Genomic DNA, 26509 nt, shown 5'->3' on the forward strand with positions numbered 1-26509 from the left:
CAACCTGGTCAAAAACAAATTGCATTTTTCAAAGTTTATTCCAATACAGCAATGATTCCACTGCATTAAAAAATTATTCACTCTTTTATCATCAATTTCATTTTAGCTGACTTGCTTCTAAAAACCTGCAGTTTCTCAATTAGATTGGAGAAGTGAATTTTGTAGGTTTTGTATCAATACACATTCACGATATACCAGCTGTTCCATTTAGTAATTACTCTTACTTTGCATTTTCATTGGACTGCCTAGAAACAATTATGGCAAAATTCTATTCCCCGTACAGTTTTTTTTTAATCAACTTTCTACTCTACGTTAGTTTTACTATGAAGACGCGTGCTTATGAAGAAACTTCAGGGTTATCGATGTATTTACAATAAGTTACATAGCTTTAACAAAGTGCAAATAGCACTGGCATAAGGCATTAGATATTTCTGCCAATCTATGATGAAGATCTTCCCCACATCATGACCAACATTCCAAAAAAGAGAAAACCAGAGAGCATGAGGAGAACTCATAGTGAGGTGGAGGGAGATGTGGTTAGAGCATTAAGTATTTTGGACTAATTCCAAGACGTCTGACCAGCTTTTCAAATGCACATCCTGGCAGCTACTTGAGAGACCTGGATGGGGAATGAAATCATTCAATTTTTGACAAGAGCAATGCATGTCCATTTGAGTTCAAAACGACATGCGAGTACTAATGAGTCACAGCATGGTACTGGTGCCATCTCCTGGTTCTCCGCTTAATGCTCACTAAAAATCAGCAAAACTCTGTGCTCGCTGCTTAATCAGACTAGAAACTGCATTCAAAGTTCTTCTAATAAATTGATCCAAAAAATCTGAATGAGAGAGTACTGCTTCCCACTCGTATGTTTTTGCTTGTCAAGTGACATTTGTTTATATTTCAGGGCTCTCCTTGTCCCTTGTCTTGAGCAGTGCACAGCAGGAAGGTGGAGTAGGTAGGCATTGCAAATGGGGTGTCTGACCAGCCCTCAAAATGACTCAAGTGGAGACTGTCTTTAAAAAATGCCATCTGCCCTGAGCTTGGCAGTTCTACCCAGCAACACAGATGAAGTCAGGCACTCAACAGATCTAAAAGTAAGCTTTCTACTCAGTACTGCTGCACTTTAGTTCAAAAGATGTTCAAAAACATTAAGCATTTCAATTAGAATTCCTGTCAAATCTGCTTCCTCAATTCCAAGAGTATGAACATTCTTATTGATAAAACAAACACATCTACCAACCAAATAACATACAGGGCAGAATCTTACAATATGGACTATGGAAAACCTTGTGGGAGAATCGGGTGATTAGAAGTCCAGTGAGATACATCTCAATGTCAAGATCATCTCCATCCATCTTTTATGGTTTTCACAAGCAGCGTGACGCGCCAGGAACAAATTCCCAAGTGATGGTGACTAATGCATGTTGATGCCCTTGTTGATGACTTACACACCTTATCAGCAGTTCGATTGCGATCGTACCAACAAACTAGACGTCAGGAAAACCTGACATGGAAACCACAGCGATTTGAGTCTGCCAGGTTGAGTTTGCCACTTTCTCCACATGACCTCTCGTTTGGACATTGGGCACCATCATCTCGGGCTACGTTCAATGGGCACCGTTCATTCGCACTCCAGATTCACAGACATTGGCATCTGACACGTCAGCCTCTAAAAACCGTCAGGATATATCTTCAATTAACTTAGGGGATGCTGGTGTACTTCAGTTCTGTATTGGCTGCTATTGTTGCAAAGCTGCAGCAGGGGCACACACAAGGATTGACCCAGGTTTCATCTCCAGCTTCTTTGCTCACTGTGGTAGTTCTCACTGACTTCAATGCTCTCAGCATCCTTGCCCTGTGTTGCCTTTTCACACTTTGCTCCTTCAGTCAAAGATACCAGACTCATATTACATGCCATTTAGTGCAGACACAAAACCAGGAAATGTGTTGTAGCTCATGCCTCAGTCCAGTCAAAGGGAATAGCTTTACCTCAGGGAACCCCAACACAGGTCCGTCTCTAATATCTCTAGATGATCGTGAGTCGTGAGTTCATGGAATGCACTGCCAGTAGCAGTGGTGGACTCTCCCTCTTTATGGGCATTTAAGCGGGCATTGGATAGGCATATGGAGGATAGTGGGCTAGTGTAGGTTAGGTGGGCTTGGATCAGCGCAACATCGAGGGCCAAAGGGCCTACACTGCGCTGTATTCTTCTATGTTCTATGTTCTATGATCCATTTTTGCCAATCATCCTGTTTCCTGTTCATTAGAAGGAAATGTTTATAGCAAGTAGGTTGTGGGGAAGTGCAGCCGTACAAGCTACAGGAGACAGAGAGCTAATAGGGGATATTGGTTGACAACTCATTGTTGAAAGGGAGATAGAAAAGTTGAGGGAGCTAGTTGGAAACTGACTGTATGAAGGTATAAGAAGGGTGGAAATTCAAAGCAAAGTTCTCGAATGCGTTCATTCAGGGTGACAGTAGGACACATCACCGATACTGTTATCAAAAATACAATGGACGGAAACTAGATGGAACCTGAACAAAGAATGTTCCACACATCTCCCCCCACCTCAAAATTTCCATGTTTACTGTTCTTTTAATTACCACAATGCGCTCTATTTGCAAAAGCATCAGCTGGAGCTGGAAATCACATTGCTCAATAAGTGAACCCTGAACCAGATGGTCTGTTACTGAGCTGAGCTTCTCACCCAACCTGAGGTCTGCTGCTGGTGAAAGCTTCAGAGGGATATTAGAAACTGCAGAAACATTGTCACTCAACTCTTATTTTTACAAACAAAAATAGACATTGCTGGAAAAGCTCAGCATGTCAATCAGCATCTGTAGAATGAAATTAGAGTTAATGTTTCAGGTCGAGTAATCCTTCCTCAGGACCATTTAGAGTCAAAGGGTCCTACAGCAAGGAGACAGGCCCTTTGGCCCAAACTGGTCCATGCTGACCAAACTGTCCGTCCACGCAAACCTCATTTCCCTGCACTTGGCCCATTTCCCTCTAATCCTTTCCTATCCATGTATTTGTCCAAATGCCTTTTAATTGTTGTTAATGCACCATTTCTGCTGGCAGCTCATTCCATATGTGTACCACCCTCTGTGTAAAAAAGCTGCCCTTAAGGTTCCTTTTTATCCTTTCCACTCTAACCTTAAACTGATGCCTTCTAGTCCTCGATTCCCCAACCCTGGTAAAAAGACGGAGTGCATTCACCCCATCCATGACTCTCATGACCTTATATATTTCTATAAGATCCCCCCTCATTCTCCTACGCTCAAAAGAAAAAAATCCGAGTTTGCCCAACCTCTCCCTATGGGGAGAAAGTGAGGTCTGCAGATGCTGGAGATCAAAGTTGAAACTTTATTGCTGGAACAGCACAGTAGGTCAGGCAGCATCCAGGGAACAGGAGATTCGACGTTTCGGGCACAGGCCCTTCTTCAGGAATGAGCAGAGAGTGTTCAGCAGGAGAAGATAAAAGGTAGGGAGGAGGGACTTGGAGGAGGGGTGTTGGAAATGTGATAGGTGGAAAGAGGTCAAGGTGAGGGTGATAGGTCGGAGTAGGATGGAGGCGGAGAGGTCAAGAAGAAGACTGCAGGTCAGGAAGGCGGTGCCGGGCTGGAGGGATTCGGCTGAGACAAGGTGGGGGGAGGGGGGATGAAGAAACTGGTGAAGTCCAAGTTCATCCCCTGTGGTTGGAGGGTTCCCAGTCGGAAGATAAGACGCTCCTCCTCCGACCGTCGCGTTGTTGTGGTTTGGCGGTGGATGAGTCCAATGACCTGCATATCCTCGGTGGAGTGGGAGGGGGAGTTGAAATGCTGTGCTACAGGGTGGTTGGGTTGGTTCGTCCGGGTGGCCCAGAGGTGCTCTCTGAATCGCTCCGCAAGTAGGCGGCCTGTCTCTTTTGGGGCCTTGGAGAGAAGTGAGGGGGGAGGTGTGGGCGCAAGTGTTGCACCTCCTGCAGTTGCAAGGGAAGGTGCCGGGAGTGGAGGTTGGGTCGGTGGGGGGTGTGGATCTGACAAGGGAGTCGCGGAGGGAGTGGTCTCTACGGAAAGCTGATAGGGGAGGGGAGGGAAATATATCCTTGGTGCTGGGGTCTGTTTGGAGGTGACTGACAAGGGAGTCGCGGAGGGAGTGGTCTCTACGGAAAGCTGATAGGGGAGGGGAGGGAAATATATCCTTGGTGCTGGGGTCTGTTTGGAGGTGTCTGACAAGGGAGTCGCGGAGGGAGTGGTCTCTACGGAAAGCTGATAGGGGAGGGGAGGGTCTGACAAGGGAGTCGCGGAGGGAGTGGTCTCTACGGAAAGCTGATAGGGGAGGGGAGGGCCGGTGTGGCCTCCTCTATATTGGGGAGACAGGCCGCCTACTTGCGGAGCGATTCAGAGAGCACCTCTGGGCCACCCGGACGAACCAACCCAACCACCCTGTAGCACAGCATTTCAACTCCCCCTCCCACTCCACCGAGGATATGCAGGTCATTGGACTCATCCACCGCCAAACCACAACAACGCGACGGTCGGAGGAGGAGCGTCTTATCTTCCGACTGGGAACCCTCCAACCACAGGGGATGAACTTGGACTTCACCAGTTTCTTCATCCCCCCTCCCCCCACCTTGTCTCAGCCGAATCCCTCCAGCCCGGCACCGCCTTCCTGACCTGCAGTCTTCTTCTTGACCTCTCCGCCTCCATCCTACTCCGACCTATCACCCTCACCTTGACCTCTTTCCACCTATCACATTTCCAACACCCCTCCTCCAAGTCCCTCCTCCCTACCTTTTATCTTCTCCTGCTGAACACTCTCTGCTCATTCCTGAAGAAGGGCCTGTGCCCGAAACGTCGAATCTCCTGTTCCCTGGATGCTGCCTGACCTGCTGTGCTGTTCCAGCAATAAAGTTTCAACTTCAACCTCTCCCTATAACTCAGACCATTGAGTCCTGGCAACATTCTTGTAAATTTCTTCTATCCTTTTTCCATTTAATAACATCCTTCCTATGGCAAGGTGACCAAAACTGAACACAATACTCCAAGTGCAGCCTCACCAATGTCCTGTATAACTGCAAACATAACTTCCTAACTTCGAGATTCAGTGCCCTGACTGATGAAGGCCAGTGTGCCAAGAAAGTCTATCTGTGAATCCACTTTCAAAGAACTGTGCACCTGAACTCCAAAATCCCTTGGTTCCACTACACTCCTTAAGGCCCTACCATTCCATGTAACTCCAAGCTTGATTTGACTTTTCAAAATGCAAGACCTCACACTTATCTATATTAAACACCATTTGCCATTTCTTGGCCCACTTCCCCAGCAGATCAAGGTCCTGCTGCAATTTCTGATATCCTTCCTCACTGTTCACGATACTGCCTACTTTAGTGTTTTATTTTTACAAAGCTTTACAAAAGTTACATTTCAGGCCATTCTCCAGAGCTATATAAACAATTTCCTCGAACTTCACCAAGATATGCTGTATGAAAGTTGTGATGCTGCAGGGTTCTTGTATAGTGATTGGAAAATTAATCCAGCAAATGTGATAAGATGCAATGCCTTAAGCTGTGCCCTTGAAGAAAAGTCTGTGGCCTGGTATTTGGACTGGCGGCAAAAGATACACCTCATGACAGGAACTTCCAGATGTTGAGATGGCATCATTTGAGGTTTTGATGATCATTAACTGCTTTGTCACTTGGAGTGTTGTATGGAATTGCTCACAATGCAATTTAATCAATTTTAAAAATGTTAAAGTGAAAAACTGGATTTTAGCAATTGCCTGCAGATGGGCTAAGAAGAGAAGGTTTGAGGGTACATGCCAGTTCCTGTTGCACCTGTCAAGACATCTTGTAAGTGGTGGAGAAGGGGCCAAATCTCCCACCCAGAAGTCAAAGGAGCAATGCAAGTCGAATTAAGGGCCTCGTCCAATTAGAGCGGGCATGTTACCAGAGTTTGGGAGGGAGCGGTGCCTTCCATTGAGGGCACAGAGGAAGCCTCCTAATGGGATCAGGAGGATTTGAGGCATTCTTTGACCAAGTGCTGCCTGTCCCCCCTAACATCTGTCACTCAGAGCAGCTTGCCTCAGACCCCGATTAGCTGTTTGTGAGGCAACCTTCCATTAGCACCCTCTTGTACCAGGTACAGTCCCAACAGTGGCCACCACTCCTGGTGGCACAGTTGGATCGGCTGAGATGCTGGTGGACACTATGTTTAAGGTTGGCTGCCTGAAGAATCTTGCTTCAGTGTCATCCTCTCTCCACATTCGCTTTCAATATCCATCACCAGCGCCTTGGATATCAACACAAAATTCTGTAAATTTAATTTATAATTAGCTACAGGCATCTCATTATCCACTAATGTGTGACAATGCATTAATGTTAGATTGGTCCATAAGCAAATGCTACCAGAAATTAATGTGCATTGTAAAATGGGTGTAATTCTGACATCTAGGTCTTATTCTCCACTGTCTCAACTCTTGTGCAAAAACTAAACTACTGTGGCCCCTTAAAAACCTTGGAAGTTTTGGCCCAGGCTCCCAGTTAGGAGATCTTTTATGATAACTATGTTAGGCAAGAGTTATTGATAAAAGAAACACTGTTACTTAGTCCTTAGTCTTAGCCCAAAGAGGTACTACCTTTTTCTATGCTGGACTCACACTTCGTTCTGGTACTGATGTGAACCATTGTGTAAATTTGAGAACAAGATTATAATCAAACAAAAAAAATTCTCAAAAAGTAAATGTAAATATTTGCAATTTTGTTTAAGCAAGTAGCTAATTTATTTCTGATTTTTGAGAAGAAAGCATCTTATTGATAGAGGAGTGCAGCTTCAAGTCAGAAAGAACAAATGTGATTAATACAGAGAAAAAAAATCCTGTTTAAGAGTGAAAGGGAATAGTCCAAATGTTAGTCAGTTCTTGGTGTTAACTGTAGGAAGTCAGCTCTAACTTATACAAATGAAAGGCTGTCCAGAAACACCATCCCCTCCCAGGAGCATATTGGTTGATTGTGAGTTGTCAACATAATGGTTTCTGGTTCCTCACACACACTTCTTGGAACAACATTTGTAGCAGCAGTTTCCTGCTGTGATTAACTATCTTTATAATTGGTCTTATTCACCCAACTCATTGCCCGTGCTGCCTTCAGTTTTTGACTCAGAAATTAGCATCGCACTCAACAGTTATTTTTGCTGGATTAATGCTTGGTCTGACTGAACCAGAGAAATTGATGTTGTTTGTGCAGACTGTCGTAATTTATAACTGTACAACACTTTGAGCGCTGGTAAGTAAAGAGATGTGACATGCCGGTAAAAGTGTAAAGCCTTAGAAATTATTGCCAGCTGAGGAATCTCCAACACATTCCTCTATGCAGTTTAAGATGAACGAGTAATCTCTATGTTCGAGAAAAACATGGATAAGAGAAAGTCATCTGTACTCATTCATTCAGGATGTAGATAATAGAAATCAAATCTAATGGACAATTTCCTAATTTCCTCTCCTTAAAATCATTCACCCTGTCAACCCCAAAATCTTAATCCAGCAGATGGGGACACGGCAAGTTGTTTCCCAGATGCAGAATGTGGGAGTTGTTTGACTCACAGTATTAATTTGTTGATATTGCTGATGGCAATTCACAGTCATACATTTCTCACTTTTTAAAAAAATTCTCATTTAAATTACATGCCCTGTTTTTCTCAGAGGGTGCAAACTCCTTTACGGGTGTAGTATGATGAGATTTCTATCTATGTAACTGCAACAGCATCTAACTCATATATTTTTATACTCTGGTCACACTTTTGATTACTAAGCTCAATAGATTGCAGAACATTTACGATTCAGGCCAACACTGTCAATGTGGCTATAATCCTTGGTTTCAGTGCCAGTAGACCCACACGGCGTAATGCATCACATTTATTTACATGAGTGGAGAAATTATAGTTTCAAACACAGCTACTTAATTGAACAAAATGGAATAAATACAAGTCGTAGCCCACCAAATATATTTCATCACATGCTGTTAGGTTTCAGAATGGCAAACAGGAATTCTGAACATTATTGAATATTATTTTCCAACATGTATTCCACTCACACAGCACAAGTCATGATTTAGATAATGTTGTTAGATGTAGATAATACATATAAAACCTAACAGACAATTTACAATTTCCTATTCTTAAAATCATAACTGAAAATTTGCCATAGTCTTACCAGACCATTGGACTGCTCTCTCATTAGACAGAGTCAACTGGTGTTGATTTAACCTGAGGACCACCATATTTCCGGCGAGGGGAGAGCTTGAGAAAGAGAGTCCTTCATGGTAACCGCAGCCGGTGTGGGAACTGAACCCACACTGTTGGTATCACACTGTTTCGCAAACCGACCTTCAATAGGTTCTGTGGAAACATGGTGGATTATATCCCAGACATATCCCTAGGCATCCCAAAGACTGTTTTGTGGGGAGGATGATCACCAAGTCAAAGTATTAAAAATTAGAATTACACTGCAAAGCTGTAGGCTGTTTCTCATGCCTGGACATCACCAGCTCATCACATCTTGCCTTCTCCCAAATGGAATGTTACCTATGGTCTTTTGTAGACTTGTGTGTCCAGTTTCACTGGGTGGGCTTGAGTCTGTTATGATACTGGATCCCTAAATGAGCCAGAGAAGTAGGATCTTCCAGCATGAGGTGTCAGCCCTTCCAAGTCAGGTAATGATTTTTATGAGAAAGCAGAGTGTCTCATGGACCAGGATCTGTGTCATGTTATGGAGTTACAATGTGAGAGCAGTGGGCTCTTTGAAAGATACTAAGGCCTCCTAATCTTGTATCTACACGGATATAAACAAATGGCTTGCTGTTTCACTTTGAACAGATTCAATATTCACTATTCTACTGTAAATTGTAAAGTTTTATTTTAATATACATAACACAAAACAAAAATAACTACATGATTTGGATTATAAATGCCAGGTTTTCAGTAATTTCTTCAAGGAACTTGAAAACACTTTTAGTAAAGGAATCAAAATGAAAACTCTGCAAACATTATTTTCTGTTAAGCATAGTCTGTTACCTTACTTGTTGCCAATACTAATTGATAAATGAAAGGTTTTTCTGTTTCCTCTGCTGGTAATGATATACACTTACAAGTAGCACTGTATAATTAGGAAGAGATTGGGTTATCAATGATAATCTTCCATTCGCCACATCTCCAGTTCCAAAAATATCCAGTAATTAATATAGTTGTAATTTTACTTCTGAAGATTCCCACAGCTTGCTCTAAAGGTATTTAAGAGGTATGGTCAGAAGAAATTATCCAATGAAGATGGTCAACTTAATTCCTTCAGGGTGAGTTGATCCCATTTTGGCTTGGTGACTGGAGACCACCTTGTGGATAAGGTATGGAATTAATCACTGCAAAGTGGTTCCCTGGCTGAGCAATTGGGTGCTTTGGAGGGTCCCAGAAAATCACCTGATTTTTAGGTAGGGAATGCCTATCGTACAAGGCATCCCATGTATAAGAGCATTAAGTGGCTCTGTTACTATTCATACATTTGAGATTTCCTGAACACGCTTCTCTCCTTTACCAGTCAGATGACATCTATTACTCAATGCAGTGAGTGTGGTCTTGGCATTAACATTCAATAAGGTCACAGTCACTGTAAGATTACTTGCATTAATGTAAAATGCACATCGATCAGTAGGCACCCCCACTGGATAGTGATATTTACCATGCACAAGAAAGCATACCAGGTCAAACAGTTGACAACATTAAATGCAACGTCCAAATATAAATATGCAATTAGTAATATTTTTCTCAATTAAACACCATAATTTAAACAAGTTAATATTTGTGTCTGATGTTTTTTATAACTGAACTCATTTCGAATTTGCACTTAAAGTGCACTGCAACTTTGTGTATATTTGAGCTTCAATAGTTCCGTCTGGATCATTCCCTTTATCACATTTAACACGTTTAGAATTGTGGAAGTATCTGCGAGTAACCTATAGCTAGAATGGGTTCCATTTCTAACTGAAGGTATAGGCTTACTGATTGCTTTGTTACTTGTCCTGGATCTGTGGGATTCACATCAAAATTCCCAATGATCAACAAGTCAATTGTCTAAATAATAACATTTATGAAACTAGATATTTAAAGCAAAGCTTTTACTACCATGCTTCAAGCTTATCTTGATGGTACAATAAAGAAAGCATGACAGAAACTTACAGAGCACAGGTCATTGGAACAGAAACTGTGACCTGATGCTGCTAGATCAGCTTAGTTTTCCCAGTGTTTTCTGTTTTTGTTACTGACCAGTCAACTTGCCCCAACCCTTTAGTAGATATTAATTTGTTGATCCATCATAGCAACCCTGCTTTACAAACATTTTCATTAGGATGATGACCAAGCCCTTCCGCTATGAGCTGTTGTATAAGAAAGAGAACTTGTCCCCACCATTGCAGTCACTATTCATTTGAACAAATCAAGCTCATCATGTAATGCTGATCGAGGTTGGTGGAAGTGACTGTCAGGTAGGTAAAAACAATGACTGCAGATGCTGGAAACCAGATTCTGGATTAGTGATGGTGGAAAAGCACAGCAGTTCAGACAGCAACCGAGGAGCAGTAAAATTGACGTTTTGGGCAAAAGCCCTTCATCAGGAATACAGGCTGTATTCCTGATGGGCTTTTGCTCAAAACGTCGATTTTACTGCTCCTCAGATGCTGTCTGAACTGCTGTGCTTTTCCAGCACCACTAATCCAGAACAGGGAAGAGACCGTCACCCTAGTCTCACTACTTCTGGGTCACAACATAAAATAATAAGTACTTTTTCTAGTTTATAAGATGACCAATTAGATACTTTATCGAGAATTAGGTTTTAAATGGCATGATTTATCATCCATGTTTCTTAGGAAGAATTATTGCTTCATGATCAACATAAGCCTTATGCAATAAAGACGCAATAATTCGTTAACCTACAAAGTTAGTAATACAGATGAATAAACGCAACACACAGTTGGCATGCCTGTTCAAGTCATTTATCATGCTGGTCGTCTCTTCAGTCTTGTAAGTACCGTTTGCTCAGGAGAAATAATCTTCATATGTTAATTCAAACACTCTTTCAAAAGAACAAACAGGTTTCAAAGTGAACTCAACAAGAAGGTTGTATTTTCATAAACTGCTGGTTCTTTGCCAGTTTTCCTCCACATGAACCAGATAAAACAAAAACCTCTCCAAGCCAGTCAGAAGAGCCCCAGCAGAGTCTAAGCAAAGTAAGAAGTTATCACCAGTCAGATGGCATCTCGGAAACTTTGTTTAAAAAAATACCTCCAACCCCCGCAGTGGACTTTCAATTACTTCTTTTAAAGAAACCACTCCAGGTATGTCCATGAAACATGAAATCAACTCCATTTTTCACAATACTAAATATATATTGTTTTGTAATAATATTTAGAGAGACTTAGTCCTACATAAATCTGTGACTAGGAAATGCTTGCAGTTCCATGATGAAAATCAGAAAAAGTTCCATCTACAACTATGGATGACATGAAATACTTTACTCTTACTGTGCACCTTGAATGGTATGATGGTTCAGCCAAGAGGTTTAACATACAACCATAAATTCAATTATGTGCAGGATAAAAACACATTATTTCTTGGAAATTGTAAAATTGTCAATTGCTATTGTGGCAATGTGCAAAGGATTCAATGCATGTGGTTCTTTATGTAAGATATACAATAGAGTTTCCGTTTTGGATATTTGCAAAACTAATTTGATACAAACAAAGATACATAAATGCAATTCTATACTTCAAAAGAGATGGTACTTAAATATACAGTCAATAAAAATTCAATTCAGGCAACACCAAAGCCTTAGATAAAATCCATGATTAATCTTTACAATATAGCCCAATTGAATACTCTTTTTTCAAAAAAAAACTTTGTCAACCTTATTTTTTCATAAGAATTTTGAATATCAATTGTATCAATTATAGAATATAAAAGCATGATAGTTAAAAATCAAACTTTAGTTTTAATCAAGTCCTTGAAATTAATTACATTAATGTTGTATCAAAGCAGTGTAATTTATTATTGAGTACCATAGGCAAAACTTTCAATGAGTCAATGATATTGAATGTGGAATAATTTCACCACAAACTCCTCAGCAGGGAAAATACATAAGAAAACAATAGAAGCAGCAGTCTATATGGCTTGTCCCTCTACCTAGCCATGAATGATCTTGAATTTCAACTCTATCTTCCTGCCTACTCCCCATTTCCCTCAATTCCCAGAGAGACTAAAACAATATCCATCATAGTCTTAAACGTACTTCATAGATTTACAACCTTTTGAGTGAAATAATTTATCTTTATCTCATTGCAAAGTAAGACTGTACCCATGTCAAAGATGCCCTGATCAAAAGATATGATCTCTCACTATCTAATATATTAAGTATCTTCAGAATCGTGTCAACAAGATCATCTTTCATTTGTCTAAACTCTAGAGAATATTTCCTATACCACCACTAACGCAAAAATATCCAAAAGGTACTTCTATATTTATGAAAATATAAATGTGGAAATTCCAAAGCTGCACACAGTAATTCAGATGGGTCTCAAAACATAATACTATATTAGCAAAGACATTTTTATTCCTGAATTCAAATCACCTTGTAATAAAAATCAAAAAGTAAGTTGTCTTCCTAATTGCTTGTTGCATCTGCATGTTAACTTTGCGCAATGCTTATATGACCACACTCCAGGGTCTCTGAATGTTGACAATTATAAAGTTTTCCCCTTTTAAAAAGTGTTCAGCTTTTCTATTCTTAAGACCAATCTTTTCACACTTGCTTATGTTATAATCCACCTGCATCTTGTTGCCCACTCACTTAACCTGTCTCTATGTCTGCAGCAAACTTTGATATGTTACACATCAAATTATTTGTTTGGATTGCAAACAGTTGTGGACCCAGCATTGATCCTTGCAGCGTTCCACTGCCTTCCAACTTGAATATGTTCTGTTTACACCCTCACCTAATTTCTATCTGCTAACCAATCCTCTATCCACATGAATATATTAAACCCGACTGAACCCCCACTAACCTGTTCATTGACATGTTAGTGGATGCCTTTTGAAAAGAGTACTACAGGTATACTACATTTACTGGTTCCCCTCTATATATTCTACTAGTTATTTCCTCAAATAACTTAAGCAAATTTGTCAAACAAGATTTACTTTTAGCAACACCACGTTGACTTATTCTAAGTATGCTATGCTTTTCTAAATACATTGTTAAGATTTCCTTAATAGATTCCTACACTTAGAATAAAGGAAAATAACTGAAAGACTCATGAAGGAATTATTTGGATTTTAGAGTGCAGAAATTATTGAATGCATTGGAAATCTTTACATGGCTGCAGCAGAGCAATGTAATGATGGTTCCAGAAGATAAAATGGTCAATATAATTGTATGGATTACAAAGTGTATAAGTGTATCAAGTCCTCATTATAAGCTCAGCAACCTTTGTTTAAGAACTGGTAACCAGAAACTGATTTGCAACAAGAACATAGTCCTGAAACAGCACTTAGATACAGATGGCTTTAAGCTCTCATTGTCCACTCACATCCATTTCCTAAAAGTAAAGTCGCAATTTTCAAATTCAACCATTGTGGTCCTGTGTAGTGTTGTCTAAATTTATATAAATTAACCTCACTAACAGAAACATTCAGTAACCTAGGAACAGTTGTATAAACAGTTCCATCTCATTTCAAAAATAATCTGCAATTACAACCAGATGTGTGTAATCTCTTAACTGTAGCTACCAGAAAATCAGACAAGAATTTTCTTTAAATCACCCTCAAGAAATTCTGGCAAGTGTTGGCATTCTTAACTCTTAATGTTACTCTTTAATCCTTCAGTGACCCACTTTATTGCTGTTATTGCCAGGGAATTTAGGTTTTACTCTTTACCAGAGGAATGGTTAATGGCACAACAATGCAGAAATCATAACTTTTGTACCTTAATTTTAATTGCTCACATTATTAGATTGTTTCAGCTGCACTTTGATTTTTGTACATAAGAAATGTAAAGAATATCTACAGGTTGCATGGAAAGGAATGCACTCAATCAAAATACTGAATCACCCTTCTGAGATGAATTGTATTGTGCTAAAGAGAAAATATTTTCAATCCACAAAGAAGTATTCAACATTATGCTTTTAGTGCCTTTTTGTAAAGGTTCTTCTGTGTGGTAGGTTGAAATAATCACCCCGTTAGAAATGTTACAAAACTCTTCCTTTAGTGAACAGGAATGATCTCTCAGAAATCAACAGCAAAGTCCAGTCCAGGTCTCTACTACATTGGGCCATACTTAAAGTAAGTGTTGAGGGATGGGTATTGTCCAGTTTGTGGAGAGCTCTGTTAAGGAAGACCTGCTGATTTAAATGCATTGAGACCTTTTTATGTGATTCATTCTTGGAATGTGGGCATTGCTAACAGGCCAGCTCTTATTGCCATTCCTTAGTTGCCCTTGAGAAGGTAGTGGTGAGCTGCCTTCGTGAACTCCTGCAGTCCATGCCCCTTTGTATATCGGCCCCGATGGTGTTAGGGAGGGAATTCCAGGATTTTGTCTGTGATTAGTTTTGACATGACTGGTCAATGGCCCACCTTCCATGGGATGAAGGACTCAAGGGTGAAAATCCAGTCCATGCTGAGCTCCCAGCCAATCAGCAGCTGAGGCTCTTTGCACTAGAGAGGCCTAGGGTGGATCTCAGCCCAAAAGATAAGTGAATATGTGACATGAGTCATGAGGAGGTGTGGGAGAGGGGTTGGCAAAATGGCACTCATGTGCCCCTCAGCAGGAACCTCCCCGATACCAGATCCCTTTATCAGGCCTGAAAATGAGTGATGAACCCCACCTCAGTCTCCAGAGGCCCCCTTGCAAACACACAAGGGTCAACTGTCAAGCTTCTGTGTAGCAACTAGCCTGCCTGCTGTCTGGATCATGAGGAGGAAATCTGAGGGTCTTCTCACCAGGCCCTCCCCGACACACCACCTACAGCCTACTTCCAGGGTCAAGGAACCTGACTAAATTCCACACTTGCCTTATCTCCCCACACTCCTGCAAAGTGAAAATTGGGACTGGTCCTTGAATTCACCTCTGAATCAGAAGAATGAAATTTCCTTTGAAACCTATTCTCTGTTAACGTTACTTAGCTCATATTCAAAAGAAGTTAATAAAACATGTGTAATCATAAGAAAGCACGCTAGCCATCATGAGTTTCCAATTAAAAACATTGCACGCTTATACATAAACACATTCAGTTCTGTAGAAATGAAGCTTTTAATTCTCTTTGGATATCTATCAGTTGTCATGGAAAATTCATTGTATTATTGCTTTGACCAAAATGTACCTCCACAAGAAGTAAATCTAGATATTCTAAAAATACATCCAACATGGAATATCTGGAATTCCTTTGACTATTAGTCTCTGACTGAAGTGGCATTTAAACACATATGATTAGGTTCTGAAGTGAAATACTAACCGTTAAGCGATGAATTCTTCAGTCGGCATGAACTTTTGAGTGGTTTCTGTTACAGATTTTTGAACATCATTTTGTTTCTGGGCAGCAAAGCTATCAGCACCTCTTATGACATCATCCTCACTGTTATTGACTGCCACTCAGGTTTTGAAACCACTTGTTTCGTATGAAAAACAATTTCTTTAATATCTCACAGGGGTATTTATGTCCCAAACTTGTGCATTAAATTGTAAAACTATTTTGTTTTTAGTTTTGTTAGACATTTCCATTCTTGGTGCCAAAAATAGGTTTAATGCAGTCATCCTTAAATCTGCAAAGTTTGAAATATATAGACTCATTCAACAAACTTAAGTGATGAAGAGTCACTTTATCACTCAGATGATAAAGTATAAAATAGTGAAAGATTAGGCGTTTTAACTCCATTTTGCAAATTAATTGCATTTTAAGTGCTTACCTCAAGCTGCACATGAGATAATCTTGAGATATCCCAGAACTTGTTATTACTAAATCTATGTAGTCCCATTAGACTTATTTGTTGAGGTAAAACTAAAGTTGAACGATACAATAGGTGAAGACTTCAAAATTCTGAAGGAGCTTTGATAAGGAGAACAGGAATGGAATAAATACTTCCCCCAATTGGAAAGTCAGGGATTAAGGAGTCATTGATTTATATTTGTCACCAAGGAAGTGAAGAGAAAGGTCATGTGAAATTGTGTTATGTAGTGAGTGGTTGGAATGTTTTCGAACAGGAAATTTTTGATACATAGACTGATGTGTCTTTTTAGGGAAAAGCAGATCAAAAAAAATTGAGAAGAGGAAGCTATAGGGATAGAGAGCGCAGTAGATTGGTTCTGGAAGAGTGCTGAGTCTTTCCTCTGTGTTAGTACTCATGTGCTTCTTACAGCTTTTGTACTTAAAACTTAAAGATCAAGCAGTCTGATCTATGACAGGATCTTGGTCAATAGATCACATTCTGGCACTAAAATCAGTGAGTGAACACACAGAAACTTCAATAATTGGTCAACTGTGGAGGGTTAGGAAGGAATCTGAAGGAAAAGTGGTGAAAAAATTGAAGATGCAAGCAAATGTGTTAATCCCTGAATGAGTGTTTTGGAAAGTGATTGAATTTCTGTAGTGGAACAAGAATTATGCATTACCTTAAGAAAATTGAGGCTAGGAAACTTAGATTCAAATCCTTTTCAATATTATTTGTTTCTCTTTTCTTTCCATTACTCCTCATTTGTCATCAAGTTCAGAGAGAGCTGGACAACTGTTAATAGCTCTTTCATAAAACATTGGATATGGCCATCAGAGTTGGAAGGGGTGACTGATTTTCTGCTTTTTCCTCCTTTCCTATGGGGAATGGGAAATTCAATCTGTTGGATACCACAGCTCAAGGCCTCTCTCTTGCTTACAGCTCTGATACTTTTTCTCCATCTTGTTTGAAAGGGAGCATCAATTACACTCATGAGTATTAACAGTAGAGACAGCTAATTGCTTTGAAAAACAGATTTATTTATAACAATGTGGACTAAGTATATTTGGTTGTTTGCTTTACTTCTTTGAGGAGAAAGTGAGGTCTGCAGATGCTGGAGATCAGAGATGGAAATGTGTTGCTGGAAAAGCGCAGCAGGTCAGGCAGCATCTAGGGAACAGGAGAATCGACGTTTCGGGCATTAGCCCTTCTTCAGGAATGAGGAAAGTTGGTCCAGCAGGCTAAGATAAAAGATAGGGAGGAGGGACTTGGGGGAGGGGCGTCGGAAATGTGATAGGTGGAAAGAGGTCAAGGTGAGGGTGATAGGTCAGACTAGGGTGGGGGCGGAGAGGTCGGGAAGAAGATTGCAGGTTAGGAAGGCGGTGCTGAATTTGATGGATTTGACTGAGACAGGCTGGGGGGAGGGGAAATGAGGAAACTGGTGAAATCCGAGTTCAACCCTTGTGGTTGGAGGGTTCCTAGCCGGAAGATGAGGCGTTCTTCCTCCAACCGTCGTTTCGCTGTGGTCTGACGATGGAGGAGTCCAAAGACCTGCATATCCTGGGTGGAGTGGGAGGGGGAATTGAAATGTTGAGCTACAGGGTGGTTGGGTTGGTTGGTCCGGGTGTCCCAGAGGTGTTCCCTGAAACGCTCCACAAGTAGGCGGCCCGTCTCCCCAATATAGAGGAGGCCACATCGGGTGCAAAGGATGCAATAGATGATATGTGTGGAGGTACAGGTGAATCTGTGGCGGATATGGAAGTTTCCTTTGGGGCCTTGGAGGGAGGTGAGGGGGGGAGGTGTGGGCGCAAGTCTTGCACCTCCTGCGGTTGCAGGGCAAAGTGCCGGGAGTGGAGGTTGGGTTGGTGGGGGGTGTGGATCTGACGAGGGAGTCACGGAGGGAGTGGTCTTTACGGAATGCTGATAGGGGAGGGGAGGGAAATATATCCTTGGTGGTGGGGTCCGTTTGGAGGTGGCGGAAATGGCGGTGGATGATGCACTACACATGGAGGTTAGTGGGGTGGTAGGTGAGGACCAGTGGGGTTCTGTCCTGGTGGCGGTTGGAGGGGCGGGGTTCAAGGCGTTGGTGAAGTGGATGAACAGTTCATCCACTTCACCAACACCTTCCACCCCGATCTCAAATTCACCTGGACAGTCTCAGATTCCTCCCTCCCCTTCCTCGACCTTTCTATTTCTATCTCAGGCGACCGAATCAACACGGACATCTACTACAAACCGACCGACTCCCACAGCTACCTGGACTACACCTCCTCCCATCCTGCCCCCTGTAAAAACGCCATCCCATTCTCCCAATTCCTTCGACTCCGCCGCATCTGCTCCCAGGAGGACCAGTTCCAAAAACGCACATCCCAGATGGCCTCCTTCTTCAAGGACCGCAATTTCCCCCCCGACGTGGTCGACGATGCCCTCCACCGCATCTCTTCCACTTCCCGATCCTCCGCCCTGGAACCCCGCCCCTCCAACCGCCACCAGGACAGAACCCCACTGGTCCTCACCTACCACCCCACTAACCTCCATGTACAGCGCATCATCCGCCGCCATTTCCGCCACCTCCAAACAGACCCCAGCACCAAGGATATATTTCCCTCCCCTCCCCTATCAGCATTCCGTAAAGACCACTCCCTCCGTGACTCCCTCGTCAGATCCACACCCCCCACCAACCCAACCTCCACTCCCGGCACCTTCCCCTGCAACCGCAGGAGGTGCAAGACTTGCGCCCACACCTCCCCCCTCACCTCCCTCCAAGGCCCCAAAGGAAACTTCCATATCCGCCACAGATTCACCTGTACCTCCACACATATCATCTATTGCATCCTTTGCACCCGATGTGGCCTCCTCTATATTGGGGAGATGGGCCACCTACTTGCGGAGCGTTTCAGGGAACACCTCTGGGACACCCGGACCAACCAACCCAACCACCCTGTAGCTCAACATTTCAATTCCCCCTCCCACTCCACCCAGGATATGCAGGTCTTTGGACTCCTCCATCGTCAGACCACAGCGAAACGACGGTTGGAGGAAGAACGCCTCATCTTCCGGCTAGGAACCCTCCAACCACAAGGGTTGAACTCGGATTTCACCAGTTTCCTCATTTCCCCTCCCCCCAGCCTGTCTCAGTCAAATCCATCAAATTCAGCACTGCCTTCCTAACCTGCAATCTTCTTCCCGACCTCTCCGCCCCCACCCTAGTCTGACCTATCACCCTCACCTTGACCTCTTTCCACCTATCACATTTCCGACGCCCCTCCCCCAAGTCCCTCCTCCCTATCTTTTATCTTAGCCTGCTGGACCAACTTTCCTCATTCCTGAAGAAGGGCTAATGCCCGAAACGTCGATTCTCCTGTTCCCTAGATGCTGCCTGACCTGCTGCGCTTTTCCAGCAACACATTTCCATCTGCTTTACTTCTTAACATGCAAATGAATAAGACAACTGTTTAGATTTTACACTCAGAATTATGATGCAATTAAAGCCTTTCTCAACTATTCATTCTTTCTGCTCATGTATATAACAATATTCTGAAATTTGAGAAGGTAGGTTTCAGCAAACGGATTTATTATTAATTCATTTAAGCATATACTAATATACAAAATCCTGACATCCATGGAATGAGTTGCATTGAGACCATTGTGTCATAGTTACCTCAAGACACTTCAGTGCAGATTATAAATAGATGCCAATGGCAAAGTTAATGGCAGTGACACACATCAGCAGATAAATGTTGAGCCCTAAAATCATTGTGATTAGATAAAGCCCCAAAAGGTTGCAATATTAGCTTCCTCTGCAATTCTATAATGGCAACTAAAACCTTAGAAATGCTTCCTTTACCCAGGTGATACCATGTACATTGACTTCTCATTCTGTGGCTTGGGGCTGCCAAATTTAGTACAAAAATGAAATGATTCCGGCACTTCTGACTAGTCTTATTAATTACTGAGCAAACCAGAATGATCTTAACAAAACTAGACAAGTCTGTCAAAATGATATACACACTTTTAATTTCACTCGAAAGCAAAATGCAATGGAGTGCAAAACAAACATCAGATAGGTTGGTTTGAAGACAAAGCTTTCACTTATGCTGGTATTAATTTTTCAGTCTCCATGACCAAACATTGTTCTGCTTTGTTTTGGATTCTTCCTCGTCCAGGCTGTTCTCCTATCCAAATTGCAAATATGAAGAATTGGCGGCTTGTCGGTGCAAGAAAGTGATGGAGCCTAAATGCCCACAGTTTTATTCTTGGATGGGATGTGAAGAGGGCCTAGGTCTCTTCATTGTGTAGCCTCTTGGAGACCAAAAATTGTTCATTTGAGGATAGCGTGCCAGCATAATTAGGTGTCAGCTTTGGATCAGTGGTAGCATTCTCGCCTCAAAGTCAGAAGGTAGTGAGTTCTACTCCAGAGCTATGTGCACATTATGAGAACTGGCAAACTGCAAAGTTGTACTGCCAGAGGTGTTGTCTTTTGGAAAGAAATTAAAATAAGACACATGTCCTCTCAGGTGAAAAGAAAAAAAAACACCGTTAAACAAAGAGAAGGGGAGTTCATATGATTTAGATATTTACCTTTCAAGTGACATCACCAAGACAGATTGATCCAATTCATTGCTGTCTGTGGAATGTTGCTATCTGCAATTGGCTGCAAAATGTTCCTACAATACAACAGTGATTCCACCTCAAAACTACTTTATTCCTGTTCTCCTTCTGTTTCTAATGGTCTTATCACTAAATTGCTGAAACCTGGTTCACTAACGCACTGTGCACTTTGTCTGAACTTTAACACTTAGGACAATTGTAACATTATCATCATACAAGCTGGAGTCTCTGGATGGTCATGGACCCAAATCACACCTGACAAAGCTCCATAACATCCTTTACAACTGACAGATTAATAGCATATGTCAAATGTCAGTGGTAAAATACCAGTTTGAAGATAACCTAATTGTATATGAAGGGCCTTAAGCAAAAAGCATTAAGCACAGACGAAGGTACTTACACGATTAAAAAAGAAGATTGTGAGTCACAGGAATTTCTTAGCAGCTCAGTATGTTAGATCCAATTAGCAGCAAATATTGTGTATCCAATATTTATTCTGACAGGAGAATAAAGGACTTGTAACTTAGTATAGCTGCCTTAAAAAAAACCCGATAACTTTTAATTTCAGGAATGTAAGGAAATAAGCTGTGCAGAGGGCAGCGCCAGTGTGAACACAGACCATTGTTGTTGTAACCAAAACTGATCCTGGAAGAGGATTCCAGGTGCCATCTGATCAGTTGGTGATTTGCTCCTGAAAGGAAAAATGCTTCTCAGCTTCAGAGAGACATGGTGTTGATTTTCTTGAGTATAGTGCAGACGAATTTTTAAATTCAATGAAAGTTTAGCATGAGAAAATTACTTGGGTAGCACTGCTTATTGGACTATTGAACACTGCTTCATTCAGTATTGACAAAATCTAAGAGAAATCATGAACAGCTTATCCTCTGATTGTTTATAGAACAGCTATTAGCCATTTAATTTATGACTTTATCGAATTAAAAAAAAAGCCCAGCCTACCATTCTTCCGTTCAGTAAGAGGTGGCAGTGGCTGCTCGGACTGCCGAGATAAATCTTTCATTTCTGTGGTCACACAGTCATTCTTGGGGTTGCAATGTTCAGTGTTCTGATGGCCTGGGTCCGAATTCTGGTCCACACCCTCATGTTTGGTCACTCCGGTCAACTTGCTCGGAGTGGGATCTGCTTCTTTTGGCTGCTCCACTTTGAATTATTCAACTCTACAAAATTCACTAAAATTCAGTCAACCTGGAAAATAAAACAAACATGCAAAACTCATCAGGCAACTCTTTGCTGAAAATATACCATCTCTTCCTTGTATGAATTTAAACTTTTTGTGCCATGCTTGATTGATACATTAATCTTCAACATCACCCTAATCCCCTCATCACGTTAACCAACTCATAAACAGCTCCAGATTCTAACCCCACATCATGGAGATTGTAAATGTAATATTTAGTATTACATATACTAATCAGACTATCCAATCCACAATTAGGTAGCTGGTAGAATAGAGTCAGTGAGGTGGAATTGTTTCTTGACTGAATTTTTGTTTTATTACAGATGAAAACTCATAGTTGCTTTATAAGCAGGGATCTCCATCTTCTAGAAGGTACATCATACCTGGGTTTATATTTGGCCCAGGAGAAGATGGGTATGTGGATGGGGTTTTACCTTGTCACAATTCTGTCGGTGCAGTGGGCTTTCTGGTAGTCATACATCGTGACGTTTGTTTTCCATTTTTAAATCTCAAGAGTAACTGCTTAAAGATTAGAATGTTTTAGAAACAGGTGGATGGCAAGCGAAATACAGCTGCAAATCTCTTCTCAGAAACCTGTATCAGGTTTGCTGTCATGCTTTAACCATGTTCAAAGATGGAGTCAAAAGTCACGGTGCATTCTATAATGCTTACACCTTGAATAACCACGTGCTGTTCACAGCATTTTCACATCCCTTGGAATTTCTTCCCCCCCCCCCATTGATTGACATAATTACCGAATTTCATTTTCGTTGAGATAGTAAATCGAAAGCATGTTCTGCATGCCTGAAGCTACTCCAACAAGAATTAAAAATTAATATTTTATAACTGTGTTTCTTCTTGTCACTCATGGAACTGTTCTGCACATTTTCTTTGGGCTGCAAAGTTAAACGAAAGCTCTAACATCAACTTCAAGTCCACTGACTTTGTTTGCAGGCTCAGTTATTGTGCACAGAGTCAATTTACAATTTCCACATAGCTTGATTACATTTTATTTGAAATGCCTGAACACATTTAAGAGGAGAGGAACGTGCCTCACTTCAAGATTTGTTGCCAGCAAATTAATTTACAGACTGTTCCAAGAGCAGGTCTTGTGCAGTCTCCAGCTACCCATAAATATTAACGACACTACATTCTCTATTTCTGTACACATTAAGGGATCCAACATCAGTTTACAAAACATATCATGAGCTGTTTATTTCACTTATCTATGGCTTTCTGTAGATTAATTTATTCCAATGTTTTTGTTAAACCTTTACCAGTTCCCTCTGCTTTCCTCTTTAGACTTCCCTCCTGTTGAAACAGCTGCCTGCACAGATTTTAAAAATGACTTCCGTGTCTTATGTTACAACAACAGAACCTGCTTGAAAAACTCAGTAGGTCTGACAGCATCTGTGAAGAGAAACCAGAGATAACATTTCAGGTCCTGTGACCCGTCTTTAGCACAGTTCTGAAGAAGGATCACTCAACCTGAAACAGAAACACTGATTTCTCTCCACAGATGCTGCCAGGCCTGCTGAGATTTTCCAGCAATCTCTGTTTTTGTTTCAGATTTCCAGCAACCGCAGTACTTTTGGGTTTTTCACTTTGTGTTTTATGTGTCAGTTTATCACAAGGTTAAAAAAAACCTTGTAAATTGCTGGTGGCATAGCAAAATTAAATGTACAAGCAATTATTTCAATCCACTCTTATTCAAGACAGGAATCATAGTAGGTATGGGCTAATGTTGCAGCTTTTTGGGGCAAAGGGTTTCCCACAGCTGGACAATCTGAAAAAAGAAAGATTGATTCTTTCTTTATCATCAGCTAACATACACAAGCATAAACTCATTAGAGGAGGGTGAGCAGAAGGTTGTTTAGCGACAAACATATAGAAACTCAGCAGAGCTGGCAGCATCTGAGAAGAGGCAAACAGAACGATCGTTTTAAGTCTGGTTTGACTCTTCTTCAGAAGAGTTCAACAGTATCCTCAGTGTTTCAACAACCTCTGCAGAAAAATAGATGGCTGTCGGTGATCCAAGATGACAGCAACGGAGTATGCAGACTCTGGGCGCTTGAGTCTGGGTCTCATCCATTCTGTCAGCCTTTTGGTTTTTTTTCCTTCTTGTTTAGTTTTCCGCTGCCGGCTGGTGAGCAAAGTAGCAGTTGATGATGAAGTGGCCAATGAGCTGCGGCAGGATATGACTCAGCACGGGAGAGTGAGCCCTTGTGGGCAAAGCCCAGTGTGGAGTGAATGCAGACATTTGGCTTAAAAAAGGACTGTAACATTTAACTTCCAACTTCATTTCTTTATTCTTTACTTTATACTAAAAAGTATTTGACAATGAACATTTTAACATGTTTCTTTATTTATTAACGTTCTTTCTTTATTTTCGTACCTTAGATTTTGTGCCGAGGTACTTTTGTACTAAAGATGACGCTGGGAATGGTGGCAATTACATTTGTACTCCTGAATTTCATTATACATGACAATAATACTGAAATCTAAAGAACAGTATTCGCACCAATATCAAATAAGAAATCCCAAAGAAGAGCCGCCTATCGCTTGCAAGATGACAGTTGGTCACACATTTCCAATCATTACACAAGCTTCTAAGTCTAACATTTAATTCCAAATAAGTCTAACATTCAAATATCTATAATGATACATAATTCATTTTTGTCTTACAGTTAGTCATTAATCCTACCCACCTGAAATAACTGCACAGAAGCTGGTATTCTGATACTAAGTCACCCTTTATTTACTTGTGTACAGTACACTGATTGTAGCCAGCCGCAATCCATTCAACTGAGGAGATTCCAATCTCCTGGTTATATTGGTCAGCCAGGGCTTTCCCGATTAGCAACTCCAATCAACAACCTAGTAGTCAACAAGGTCAATCTGCTTCCAATCACTACAACACCAATGATAATGAATTGATCCCAAAACAATTATATTTTGGAAGGTCAACCACTGGCACTAAGTTTTCCCTCTTTGTAATCCGTGCTTTAATGCCACAAGTATCCCTGTCTTCCATGATGGAGGAAACCAGCACATCAACGCAAAAGATAAGGCTGAAGTATTTGCAAAGATCTTCAGCAGGATATTACGATGGAGATCCATCTTGGCCTCCTCCAGAGGTCCCAACATCACAGATGCTAGTCTTCAGTCAATTTGATTCTCTTTCATGATATTAAAAAACATGGCTAGAGACACTAATAGTACAAAGGCTAGATTGCCTATCAACATTCCAGCAAAGATACAGAAGAGTATCTTCTGAACTTGCTGAATCCCGAAACAAGCCTTTCCAGCACAGGCAACTACTCAATTAATGTGGAAAATTGATCCTGTACACAAATAGAAGTATAAATCGAGTGCAGCCAATTATCACCCATACATTGACAGTCATTCATCATTAAAGTGGCCAAAGGTGTCATCAACTGTATTAGTGAACTGTCTTCCTGAGCTCTTTACAACCAAGTTTTAAACATGGACAAAACAGCTGAACTCCAGAGGGAGATGAGAGCGACCACCTTCACATTCAAAATGACAGTTGACTAGTGTAGTATCAAGAATCCTAGTGAGATTACAGCCAATGGGAATTAGGGGGAAACTCTCTACTGATTGCAGTTATACCTGGCACAGAGGAAAATGGTTATGCATGTTGGAGGTCAGTCATCACAGTTTGGGGACATTTTTGCAGGTGTTCCTCAGGATAGTGTCCGAGGCTTACTCCATTGTGTTCCTGCTATTATTAGGTCAGAAATTGGAATGATTGCACAATATTCAGCACCATTTATGACTCCTCAGATACTGAAGCAATCTCTGTCCAAATGCAAAAGGACCTAGATGATAGCAGGCTTACATTGCCAAATAGCAATTAATATTTGCATCACATAGGTGCCAAGCATCTCCAACAACAGACAATCTAATAACCACGCTTTAACATTCAATGGCATTACCATTGCTGAATTCCCCACTGTCAACATTCTGAAGGCCACCACTGACCAGAAACTGAATATTGTAGTAAACATTGTGGTAACAAGAGCAGGGCAGAGGTTGGGAATACTGCAGCAAATAACTCATGTCTTCACTCCAAAAAACCAGTCCACCATCTACAAGGAGCAAGTCAGGAGTGTGATGGAATACTCCCCACTAGTCTGGATGGGTGCAGCTCCAGTAACATTCAAGAAACTTGACACCATCCGGGACAAAGCAACTCGCTTGGTAGGCATCACATTGACAAAGATTCACTCCCTCCACCACTGTTGCACAATAATAGCAGTCAGAACCATCTACAAAATGCACTGGAGAAATTCACCAATGCTCTTTAGACAGCTAAGAGACTCCTTCCAAAGCTGCTACTGTCTAGAAGGATAAGGACAACAGATATATTGGAACAACACCACTTGCAAGGTCCCATTCAAGCCACAACCATCCTAACTTGGAAATATATCCTTGTTTCTTCAGTGTTGTTGGAATTCCTTCCTAACAGCACCGTGAGTGTACTGACAGCACATGGACTGCAGCAATTCAAGAAGGCAGGTCATGACCACCTTCTCAAAGCCAAATGACAATGGGCAACTAATGCTGGCCCAGTCAGCATAGCCTATATCCCATGAATGAATAAAATAAAATAACCTTTTTAGTATGCATCCGATTTAAGACTAAGCTCTTGTACATTTGGCCAGCACAGGTACAATAAAT

At 41.4% G+C, this 26509-nt stretch overlaps 1 protein-coding gene across 8 annotated transcripts in view; it reads right to left on the reverse strand.

Moving 5' to 3' along the window:
* The window catches only part of LOC122562032 (myocardin-like), a 672873-nt gene that overhangs the window by 260043 nt on the left and 386321 nt on the right, over nucleotides 1–26509 (reverse strand). For all 8 annotated transcript variants that reach the window (XM_088000477.1, XM_088000479.1, XM_088000474.1 and 5 more), the window contains one exon: nucleotides 21568–21813. In XM_088000477.1, coding sequence (XP_087856603.1) covers nucleotides 21568–21628 — 61 coding nt within the window. In that variant the 5' untranslated portion in view covers nucleotides 21629–21813. The remainder of the gene's footprint in view (nucleotides 1–21567; nucleotides 21814–26509) is intronic.

This window comes from Chiloscyllium plagiosum, unplaced genomic scaffold (assembly GCF_037043375.1).
Source record: "Chiloscyllium plagiosum isolate Xiang-an unplaced genomic scaffold, Cpla_swu_hap1 HiC_scaffold_25, whole genome shotgun sequence".
Classification (NCBI taxonomy): domain Eukaryota; kingdom Metazoa; phylum Chordata; class Chondrichthyes; order Orectolobiformes; family Hemiscylliidae; genus Chiloscyllium; species Chiloscyllium plagiosum.